This window comes from Pantherophis guttatus, chromosome 2 (genome assembly GCF_059756535.1).
Source record: "Pantherophis guttatus breed Tessera chromosome 2, ASM5975653v1, whole genome shotgun sequence".
Classification (NCBI taxonomy): Eukaryota; Metazoa; Chordata; class Lepidosauria; order Squamata; family Colubridae; genus Pantherophis; species Pantherophis guttatus.
In genome coordinates, this window is record NC_142064.1 from 2,680,195 (window position 1) to 2,690,941 (window position 10,747).

General features: G+C 47.5%; 1 protein-coding gene across 7 annotated transcripts in view; it reads left to right on the forward strand.

The window, feature by feature from the left end:
* UBAP1 (ubiquitin associated protein 1) overlaps positions 1-10,259 on the forward strand; it is a 35,800-nt gene extending 25,541 nt beyond the window's left edge. For 6 of the 7 annotated variants that reach the window (XM_087885477.1, XM_087885476.1, XM_034441958.3 and 3 more), the window contains 4 exons: positions 298-1,194; positions 5,519-5,701; positions 7,384-7,485; positions 8,953-10,259. In XM_087885477.1, the coding sequence (XP_087741603.1) occupies positions 298-1,194; positions 5,519-5,701; positions 7,384-7,485; positions 8,953-9,093 (1,323 nt within the window). In that variant the 3' untranslated portion in view covers positions 9,094-10,259. The remainder of the gene's footprint in view (positions 1-297; positions 1,195-5,518; positions 5,702-7,383; positions 7,486-8,952) is intronic. The other variant, XM_087885478.1, reaches the window with a different exon arrangement.
* The last annotated feature ends 488 nt before the right edge of the window (positions 10,260-10,747 follow it).

Sequence of the window (10,747 nt, forward strand, 5' to 3'; positions counted from 1 at the left end):
TCATCTCTTTTTCCTCCTCCTCTCTTTCCTCCTCCTCCTCCCTCTCTTCTTTTCCTCCTCCTCCCTCTCTAATTTTCTTCATCTTCCTCCTCCGCTTCCATCTCCACCATCACCACTCCTCCTCCATCCAGCAAACCTCCCTCCCTTCTAGCACTGATGATATTACCTAACTGGGTCATGAAACTCCTGCAAGAAAAACCACCAAGGACCCCTAGCGTTGTACCCCAAGTAAAAAAATCTTCTCTTTCGTTGGTTCTCCAGTCTGTTACCACGATTTCTTTCTCTCTCTCTCCTCAGTATGACTTCTCTCTCGAAAGGAAAACGATCGAGTGGGCTGAGAACATTAAAAGGATCCAAGCTGTCCAGCAAGAAATGGAGCGGAAAGCCAAGGAGACCCTGGCCAATGTGAAGAGGACCTCAGAGGAACACCTGTCCGAGGGTTGCGGCCCGGGGGCTGCCCTGCCTCTCCCCATCAACCCCATCCTGGCCGGCCTGCATCACAACTCCATCCTCACTCCCACCCCAGCCAACAGCAGCGCTCTGAAGCAAAAAGTCTTGAGTCCCCCCCACACCAAGGCCGACTTCAACCCAGCGGACTTCGAGTGTGAAGAAGACCCCTTTGACAAGTTGGAGCTGAAGACCCTGGACGACAGGGAAGAACTGAAGAACATCCTCCAGATCCACGTTGACACCACGGGGCCGATCATGGCCCAACTGCTCGACGGCGGCTTGCCCAAAGTGGCGTCTTCGTCAGCCCTGCAAGACCAGGAGGTCTTGGCCTCTTTGGAAAGGGCGGCTTTGGACCTCAAGCCCCTCCACAAACCCAACGGTCTTGTGACCTTGCCCCAGCTGGGCGGGTGCGAGAAGATGTCCCTCTCTTCCAAAGTGTCCCTCTCGCCCGTGACGTCGGTCAGCAACATTAAGTCCCTCTCCTTCCCGAAGCTGGATTTGGACGAGAGTGACTTGCAGGCGGCAAGGCTGGTGAACACCTACCGCGCGCACAATGGCACTTTCCTGGGCGCTTTACCGGACAAAGCCAATGAACTGAACGGACACCACGCGATCGGGGCTCCCACCTTCAGCGTGGACCCCGGCCTAGACACGCGAACGTTATCCTCCGTGTCCAGAGGTCCTTCCCAGCCCACCACTGTAGCATGTACAGAAGACATTCCGGCTCTCACTACAGCCACAGCGGTAAGCGCTGCGCAACAGAGGAAGTGTGCTTTTGGGAGGGGATTAGAGCATGAGCTTTGATGAGAAGAGGAGGAGGAGGGGTCGTGATGGTGGGGACTGTATATTTTTCTCTTTCACAAGTTTTATTTTGTTCAAAAGATTAAAATCCAAAGGGGAAAAAAATCAGACAGACACGGAACAAAACTAAACAAAAACAATTAATTTGTGGTTGTTTTGCAGTAAATACCACTTTATAAGGCCTTGGTAAGGCCACACTTGGAATACTGCATCCAGGTTTGGTCGCCATGATGTAAAAAAGATGTGGAGACTCTAGAAAGAGTGCAGAGAAGAACAACTGAGATGATGAGGGGACTGGAGGCTAAAACATATGAAGAACAGTTGCAGGAACTGGGTATGGCTAGTTTGATGAAGAGAAGGACTAGGGGAGACATGAGAGCAGTCTCCCAATATCTCAGGGGTTGCCACAAAGAAGAGGGAGTCAAGCTACTCTCCAAAGCCCCTGAGGGCAGGACAAGAAGCGATGGGTGGAAACTAATCAAGGAGGGAAGCAACCTAGAACTAAGGAGAAATTTCCTGACCATCAGTGGAACAACTTGCCTCCAGAAGTTGTGAATTCTTCAACATTGGAAGTTTTTAAGAAGAGATTAGATAACCATTTGTCTGAAGTGGTGTAGGGTTTCCTGCCTAAGCAGGGGGTTGGATTAAGACCTCCAAGGTCCCTGCCAAGTCTGTTATTCTAAATGGTATAAATAAAGCCATGTTCCCCAATCTGGACCAATTTTTGGAAGGCAGAAATTAAGTGGGTGATGGAATACAGATAATCCTCAATTTACAATTTGTTTAGTGACCGAAATTACAGTAGCACTGAACATTACCCCCCAAACCACAGTTTCACACCTGCAGCTGGAAGGAGGGCAGAGGAAGGGTAGCTAAAATAGGGGACTCAACATTTTCCATCAGAAAAAAAAGGATAATTTTTAATTATCCCTAGCATAGGTCAGCCTTTTTTTTTTAATGGTGGATGGACATCCTATCGACCCCTTTATTGAACTGTTTACCGTTAGTTCCAGATCTCCTTCATCAGTCGGCTCTCTTTGCTCCGATCCTGTTTTTACAGGATCAGAGCTAATGGTTACAACCACGCTTTGTTTTTGTTCCTTTGTAACTTCAAATAGTTGTAAGTTGAAGACTTCCTTGTATTGCTTTTATCACTCGGAACAATTTGGTATCAATCAGCAAACTTGGTTATACCTCTAGTCACCTCCGATTCCAGGTGGTTTGTAAGTACAGATAGCCCTCGACTTAACAACAGTTCATTTAGTAACCGTTCGGAGTTACAATGGCAGTGGAACAAAGTGACATGACCGTTTTTTCACACTTACAACCCTTGCAGCATTCCTGTGGACATGTAACCAAAATTCAGATGCTGGTTGGGGAATTCTGGGAATTGAAACTCCACGGAGTTTCAAGTTGCCAAGAATCAGGGTGGATAAAAATCAATGATTTTTTTTAAAAAAATCAAAAAAATTGGATTTTTTTTTATTTAAATCGGATTTTTTTTATTTTTATTGAATTTATTTTAATAAAAAACTTTTGGGGTAAAAATCTATCGTAAGATAGTTTTCTATTTAAGATACATAAATAATTTAGTTTATTCAGCATGAAATGGAGCTCAGTTATGTAGCATGAGGCTGTATATTCTGCAACACTGGAACTATCGGCGAGTCAATAGTGGGTCAAAGGAGTAGCAGAGATGACAGTTGCTCTTTAAAAATTAGGATTTAAATCGAGTTGATTTAAATCAAGCCTTTTTACTAGTGATTTAAATCATGATTTCAATTGTGATTTAAATCAACTCGATTTAAATCAAATCCACCCTGCCAAGAATGAGAAATACTGGTGCCCATATACCAGTGATGGCAAACCTTATTTTTGTCGGATGCCAAAAGCGCGTGTGCGACAGCACGTGCGTGCCAACACCCAGAATGCAAGGCCCCCGCAGGCCCCACCCCTGCACATGCACGTGTGACCCCCAGTGCTCCCCCTGCCCCCCCACGCATGTGCGTGCAACCCCCGTTTTGGTCCTAGCAGGCCTCCCTGAAACCTCCTGGGACCAAAAGGGAGAGCCAAGGGGGCGGAAGAGACCAAAAAATCAGCTGGCCGGTGGGACGCATGCAGGCATGCGCGGTGGAGCTGACCTGGGCGTCTGCTTGCATGCCCGCAGAGATGGCTCCGTGTGCCACCTTTAGCACGCGTGCCATAGGTTCACCATCACAGCCATATACCTTCCTGCATGGGAAGTAGTAATTGCTGAGTTAGCCCAACCCTTGCAGTGAAGGGAGAGTGGATTTTCCTGTAGAGCCTGCGTGAATTAAACCTTAATCCTGCGGATCTTTTGGGAGTTACTTTTATTATCGCTGCTGCTTTGAAACTCCGGTTTTGCCCCTGCGGGCTTGGTCTAGCGGTTTTATCTTGTGAAGCTTTTTTTGTGGGCTTTTTATGCTTTGGTATGAAGACCTGGGCAAACTGGGGGGAGCCGTGGTGGCGCACTGGTTAGAATGCCGTATTGCAGGCTAATTCTGCTAACTGCCAGGAATTTGATCCTGCCCACTTCAGGACGGACTCAGCCTTCCATCCTTCCGCGGTCAGTAAAATGAGGACCGAAATTGTTGGGGGCAATAGGCTGGCTCTGTAAACCACTTAAGGTTGTAAAGCACTGTGAAGCGGTATATAAGTGCTATTGCTAAGGTCTGTCTGTCTGTCTATCCTATGTATCATATCTATCCATCCATCCATCTCTTTCCATCCGTCCCGAAAATAAGCCCCAGCCTGTTTTTTTAAGCGTGCACCTAATATAAGCCCTACTCCAAAAATAAACCCTAGTGAAGGGGGGGCATGACCAGCACAGGAGGCGGTGAGCATGCGTGGGCCGATGGTATACGTTAGCAGCCGCAGCCTGTGCAGCGCAGGTGTTAATTACCTGTCCAGCAGGTGGAGGCAGAGGCGGGGGGGGCACACGATCTGGATGTGCCGCAGGAAAGCTGGGAGTTGATGGGCTAGAGCAGTGACCGGCCACGGGAAGCTTATCTTCATGACTCTCTGCTTCCCTTCCGTCCCTCGCCTCTGCCTCCATCTGCTGCTGGTGCCAACGCACGAAGATGAGCCTCCCATAGCCACCCACCCACTCCAGTCCACTGACTTGGCTTTCCTGTGGCCTGTGTGGTGCGTCCGGATCACCTGCCTTCCGCCCCCCTCCCCCCCGGGCACCTCTTCCTCCGTCTTCTGCTTGGACAGGAAATCAACTCACTTGCACTGCATGGGCTGCACACCTCCGAGTGCGCAGGGACTGGCAGGCTGCAGCTGATGTTGGATACCATCAGTTCCCGCGTGCCTGTCCCCTCTTGTGCATGGGCTGGGGGGTGGCTCCCAGCTGGGCTGATCACCCTGAAAAAAAGCCCTAGTGCTTATTTTGGAGCCCCCCAAAATATAAGGCCGGGTCTTATTTTCAGAAAAACACAGTACTTTTAGAAGGCAAATCAGCAGCTGAAAGCTAACATCAGGTTTTTAGTTCTACACTGATGCAAGTTTTATTTCTTTTCAAAGCCGAACATTTTATGAACTCTCAAGCGCTTTCAAATGGTTTTCTGAGAAGCTCAGCCTCAGACCTGTAAAATGTTTTCTGGTTGTTACCCTTTTAAGTTTGAGCTCATGACCATGGGGGGGGGGCAATGGACAAGCTGACTGGACCTCAAGCCAAGCTCTTCTCTCTTTTCGACTTTCACTTTAAAGATGCAAGGGAGATGAGCAGTTTGATCGATAAATAGATAAGTAGATGGAGCGAAGGGACTCCAGACTTACGACATGCTTGACTCCTCCCTCGGGCTCAGCCTGGTCCTCTCCTACAGGGATGGATGAATGAATAGATAGATGAAGAGAGAAGACCTGAAGAGGTAGATATAGTTAGAAGAGATAGGTAGATAGATAATCGATGACAAACAGATAAAATATAAGGCAGATATATGGTAGACAGACAAACAGGTAGATGAGATAGATAAGGTAGGTAGGTGGGTGGATCGATGGAGAGAGATGATAGGGATGGAGAGAGAGATACAGAGATGATGGATGGATAGATGAAGAGATAGTTTGGATAGATAGGTGGAGACAGAAGAGATAAATAGAAGAAATAGGTTGACGGTAGACAGGTAGATGAGATAGATGAGGTAGGGATGGATGGATGGATGCCTGAAGGCTTCCACTTTGATTTAGGGGCAGCGCCAGTGTTCTGCCTTCCCCTCAAATGCTCCCCTTCTTTACCTTTTGTTAGGTAACTCACCAAAGTTTCCTGACCTCTCAAGTGCCCAAGACCACCGGCAGCTTCTCCTATGGGGACGTGCTGCAGGCCCTGTCCTCCAGAGAACTGGAGTGTCTTGAAATCATCGTGGGCATGGGCTATTCGTACGAAGATGTCTTAAAAGCGATGAAGAGGAAGGGGGAGAGCATAGAACAGGTAAGAGGAAGATCGTGTTCCGTCCGTACATCTGGGAAAAGGGAGCAATCCACCTTGGCTGTAGTTTGACTGCCCAAAGGCAACTTCCTAGTTTGTTCCTTGTCCTTTTCGCCTCATGGTATTTGCAGGGTTGTGTCTTGTGTTATGTCAGAGAAAATACAGCCGGTCCAGAGCTTCTGGTATTTTGATGGAAGGAGGGGAAGCCTGTGAGAATAAGGGTAGCCCTCCACTTACGACAGCTCAACGTTACAAAGGCCCTGACTTATGATCGTTTTTCATAGTTACGACCTTTGCATCATCCCCATGATCCTGTGATCAAAATTCAGATACTGACTCATATTTATGACGGTTTCTGTGTCCCACTTTTGCAGCCTCCTGACAAGCAAAGTCAATGGGGAAGCCAGATTCCGTTAACAACCTTGTCACTAAATTAACTGCAATGGTTCACTTAACAACTGTGGCAAGAAAGGTCGTAAAGTGGGGCAAAACTCACTTAACAAACATCTCACTTAACAACAGAAATTTTGGGCTCAATTGTGATTGAAGGCAAGGACTAGCTGAATTACTTAGCTCTCCATTTACTTTATATCCCACCTTTTATTATATATTTATAAATCACTCAAGCTGATGAACATAGCTGATACTCCTTCCTTCTATTTTCCCTACCATAACCACCCAGTGAGCTGAGCTGAGCTGAGCTGAGAGAGAGGGACAGGCTCAAGGTCATCCACCTGGTTTTTATGCCTAAAGCGAGACTAGAACTCCCTGTCTCCTGGTGACTGGCCCAGAGACACCCAACCAACTTTCATGCCTAACGCAGGACTAGAATTCATCATCTCCTGGTGTTTGGCCCAAAGTCACCCAGTCAGTTTTCATGGTTAAGGCAGGACTGGAACTCCCTGTCTCCTGGTGACTGACCCCAAATCCCCCAGCCAGCTTTCATGGCTAAGGCAGGACTAGAACTCACCGTCTCCTAGTTTCTAGTTCATCATCTTAACCACTAGACCACTTGTTTTCCACGAAATGTTTTTGAAACTAGGAGTCATGCCTGGTGGTGGTTTAGATACAAAGATGGATACTGCCCCATGTTCCTATTCTACAGGTAGCGCTCAACCTACAACCACAATTGAGCCAACGTTTCTATTGCTAAATGAGTCAGTTGTTAAGTGAGTTTTGCCCCATTTTATGACTTTTCTTGGCACAATTGTTAAGTGAATCACCGCAATCATTAAATTAGTGACATGGTTGTTAGGTGAATCTGGCTTCCCCATTGACTTTGCTTGTGAGAAGTCACAAAAGGGGATCACGTGACTCTGAGACACTGCGACTGTCATAAATCTGCAATTTCAATTACCAAGCATCTAGATTTTGATCACCTGATCACGGGGTATGCTGCAAAGGTCATAACTGAAAAACGGTTCTAAGTCACATGTTTCAGTGCCGTTGCAACTTTGAACAGTCACTAAACGAACCGTTGTAAGTTGAAGACTACCTGTACTTAAGTGACAACCGGAACAAGAATACCACTGAAAATGAAATTTGTGGGTAGCTGAGACCAGTTATTGATAGGAGCAGGTGAGAAGATCTTGGTCAATTCAGGCAGCTGAGCTCTAGAAAAGTTGAAATTGGACTCGCAGAACAAACGTCTGAACTCATTTCTTCTCTCTGGATTCTCTGTGTAGATTCTGGAATACCTGGTTGTCCGTGGGCAACTCTGTGAGAAGGGCTTTGATCTGCTCCTGGTAGAAACGGTCCTCGAAATGTATCAGTGCTCGGAGGAGAAGGTGAGCATTCATCCTTAAAGCAATATATCGCTTCACGGTGCTTTTTAGCCCTTCTCTAAGCAGTTTACAGAATCAGCATTTTGGCCTCAGCAATCTGGGTCCTCAATTTACTGATCTCGGAAGGACAAAAGGCTGAGTCAACTTTGAGCCAGTCAGGATCGAAGGGCTGACAGTGAGCTGAATTAGCATGCAATACTGCATTCTAACACCACCATGACTCATAGATGATAGAGAGATAGAGATAGACAGATAGAGAGACAGACAGACAGACATGATCGATAGATATACCAGTAGATATGGGGGGGGGGGGGTGAGAGGAGAGAGAGATGATAGAAATAAATGATAGAGATAGATGACAGATATCATAGATATGATAGAGAGAGATGATGGAAGGCCGAGTTCACCTTCAAGTGGTCAGAATCGAACTGCTAGCAGTGGGCAGAGTTTGCCTGCAAGCCCTCTCTAAGCGGTTTACAGAGTCAGCCGCTTGCCCCCAACAATGTGGGTCCTCATTTTAACGACCTCACAAGGATGGATGGCTGAGTCAACCTCGAGCCGGTCAACATCAAACTCCCGTCAGTCTGAAATGGTATAGGATCTGCTGCTGGAGCAGAGGATTGGACTAGAAGACCCCCCAAGGCCCCTTCCAGCTCTATTCTGATTGAATTGATTGACTCGTGGACTTCAACTCCCAGAAATGCATGGCTGGCTGAGGAATTCTGGGAGTTGAAGTCCACAAGTCTTAAAAGTTGCCAAGCTTGGACACACTCCTGACGTACCATCTTTTTCACGGCCTTGGGCCCCTCTCAAAGCCAAAAACTCTGTTGCCCACGAAAACTCTGTAAATCCTACTGGTTCGGACTGATTCGGGCGAACCGCTAGGGACTCTTGGCATCGGTTCGCCAAACTGGTAGTAATCACCCCTCATTAGTCCCACCCACACCCGACCGGTCACCGCTCACCTCTTCCGGCTGCTCGATATTCCACAGAATTCAATGTTAAATGCAGCAGAGAGAATGCTAACTTTTCTCCCTCCATTCACAAAGGAGCTGCTGCAGCCTGTCCCTTTTCAGGGAGTCCCCAGGAGGGAAGGAGGGGGAGGGGGGAGCAGCTGGAATGGAGCCGTTTTTGTGAAAGGCAGGAAAATGGGGAAGGGGATTTTCCTGCCTGCTATCCATTCCTCAATCTCAGCACAGACTGAAGGAAGGATGGTAGGCAGGAATAGTCCCCTCCCCATTTTCCTGCCATTCGTGGCAAGGAGTGGCTGGGAGGGGAGGGGCCGGTGAGGAGCCTCTTGATGTGAGTGTTGAGTTGGCCACGCCCACCCAGTCACATGACCCCCCCCAACAAGCCACGCCCACAGAACCGGTAAGGGAAATTTTTTAATTTCACCACTGCTGTAAACTATCTTGACAGCCTATCTACCCTTCCTTCTTTCTTTCATTCTTTCCTTCCTTCCTTCCTCAGGCCATCGAGATTCTCCAGCTCATGAGCAAATTTCAAGAAATGGGCTTCGAACTGAAAGACATTAAAGAAGCTTTGCTATTACACAACAACGACCAGGACAATGCCCTGGAAGATTTAATGACCCGAGCAGGCGCCAGCTGAAAAGCGCGAGCGGAGCAGCCCCTCGCTGCTTCTGGCCACCGGACACCCCCCCCTGCCATCGCCAGCCGGGTCTTCTCTGGTGCTGCGGGAAGGAGAATGCCACGAGGATCCTGCGTTCGAGATGCTGTCGCAGCTGAAAAAGCCGGTCCTTTGCCACGCCCTCACCCCGGCCAGCTGTGCCCACCCACCCAAAAGAGAGTTGCAAATGCTTTCTTCGATTAAAGTTTTAAGTGCCCTTCCCCCCCCACGTTTGTTTCTTTCGGTAGGCCAGAGACTCCGGACTGAGTTGTGCAGACAAGTGTCAGGCTAAGGTTGTTTTTTTTCTCCCGATTCCCCCACCCCAATTCTGTCCCTGACACCCCACCCCCTACCCCTTTCCCGGTCCCTTTGTACTGGACTCAGAGAAGCGTCGACCCTCGGCTCTCGGCCGCAAACTCCTCCGCTAGACTTCCTTACAACCGCTTTGATGTGTGTGCCTGCTCGTACTTGCAAACGTTTTGAGACACTTTTCAAAATCCGTTTGATAGAAGTGCAACGGAAGAGTCAGTTTTTACTCAAGGCGGGGAAGGTCGAAAGGAGAAACTTAGTAACCTTAGTGCAACACTGGTTCACTAACGGCTGCCGAACGCCCCGGAGAAACGGTACGGCTTTTTCCAGCACGGCGGCACGGGCTGCTCGTGAATTTCTGCCAGTTTTTCTTCTCCCCCCCCTTCCCTCAAACAAGATAACAAGCTGTGAAATCTTTTGCCGCTCGGCTCTTCTGTCTTGTCTGTCTGTCCCAGGAGTTTTTGGATCTGTCCCACCCGAGCTAATCATTGTCCTCCTCCTTAAGCCACGTCCTTCTGGAGAAATGAAGTTGACGGGTCAGTTTAACCGTGTCAAATTGGCGACGGGTTGGGGGGGGGTGTCTCTCTTTCAAGCACTTTCTTTATAATATTCACCTCGTTGGTTCCGTTTTATTTTGTTTTGTTTTGTTTCTTCACACAGTTATAATTATTAATCTAGTCCTAGGAATCAGCCTTTGGGTTTTGATAGCGAAAAAAGTATTACGTTGTACATGTTTAAAGATTTAAATTCCTAAAAAGAACTATATAAGCGGTCTTGATCCTTGAAGTAATTTGCTATTTTGGCTCTGCAGAAAGATACTAATAAAATCTTAAAATGTGGCTCGTAATGTTCTCGGGCTTTAGGAGGGATTAATCTCATTTTTTTTCCCTTGATGAAAATCCAGTGTTATGATTTCCCCCATTAGCATGCTGTCAATAATTAGCATTATTTGCCCAAATCGCTTTCCTTCATCCTAAAAGAAGGGGTTACCTATACTGCGCAGGAATCGATTTCATGACAGCTGTCCGTCTCTCTCTCCAAGAACTGCCATCTGGGGCTTTGTTCCTTGAGTTTTAAAGAGATGAACCCTTCATATATACAGGTAGTCCTCAACATAACCCTAATGAAACGTCGTAAGTTGTGTTGTAAAGTAGATCATTCTTGACAGGTCTGCTTTTAACAACTGTTCTTGTGGTGGCCGTTAAGTGAATCACTGCCATCATTAAATAAATCCATGGTCCATAATGGGCATATTTTACTGGAAACGAAGTAAACATCAATTTCAATCAAAAACTAATAAATTGTGGTTGCGTGATTGTGGGACGCT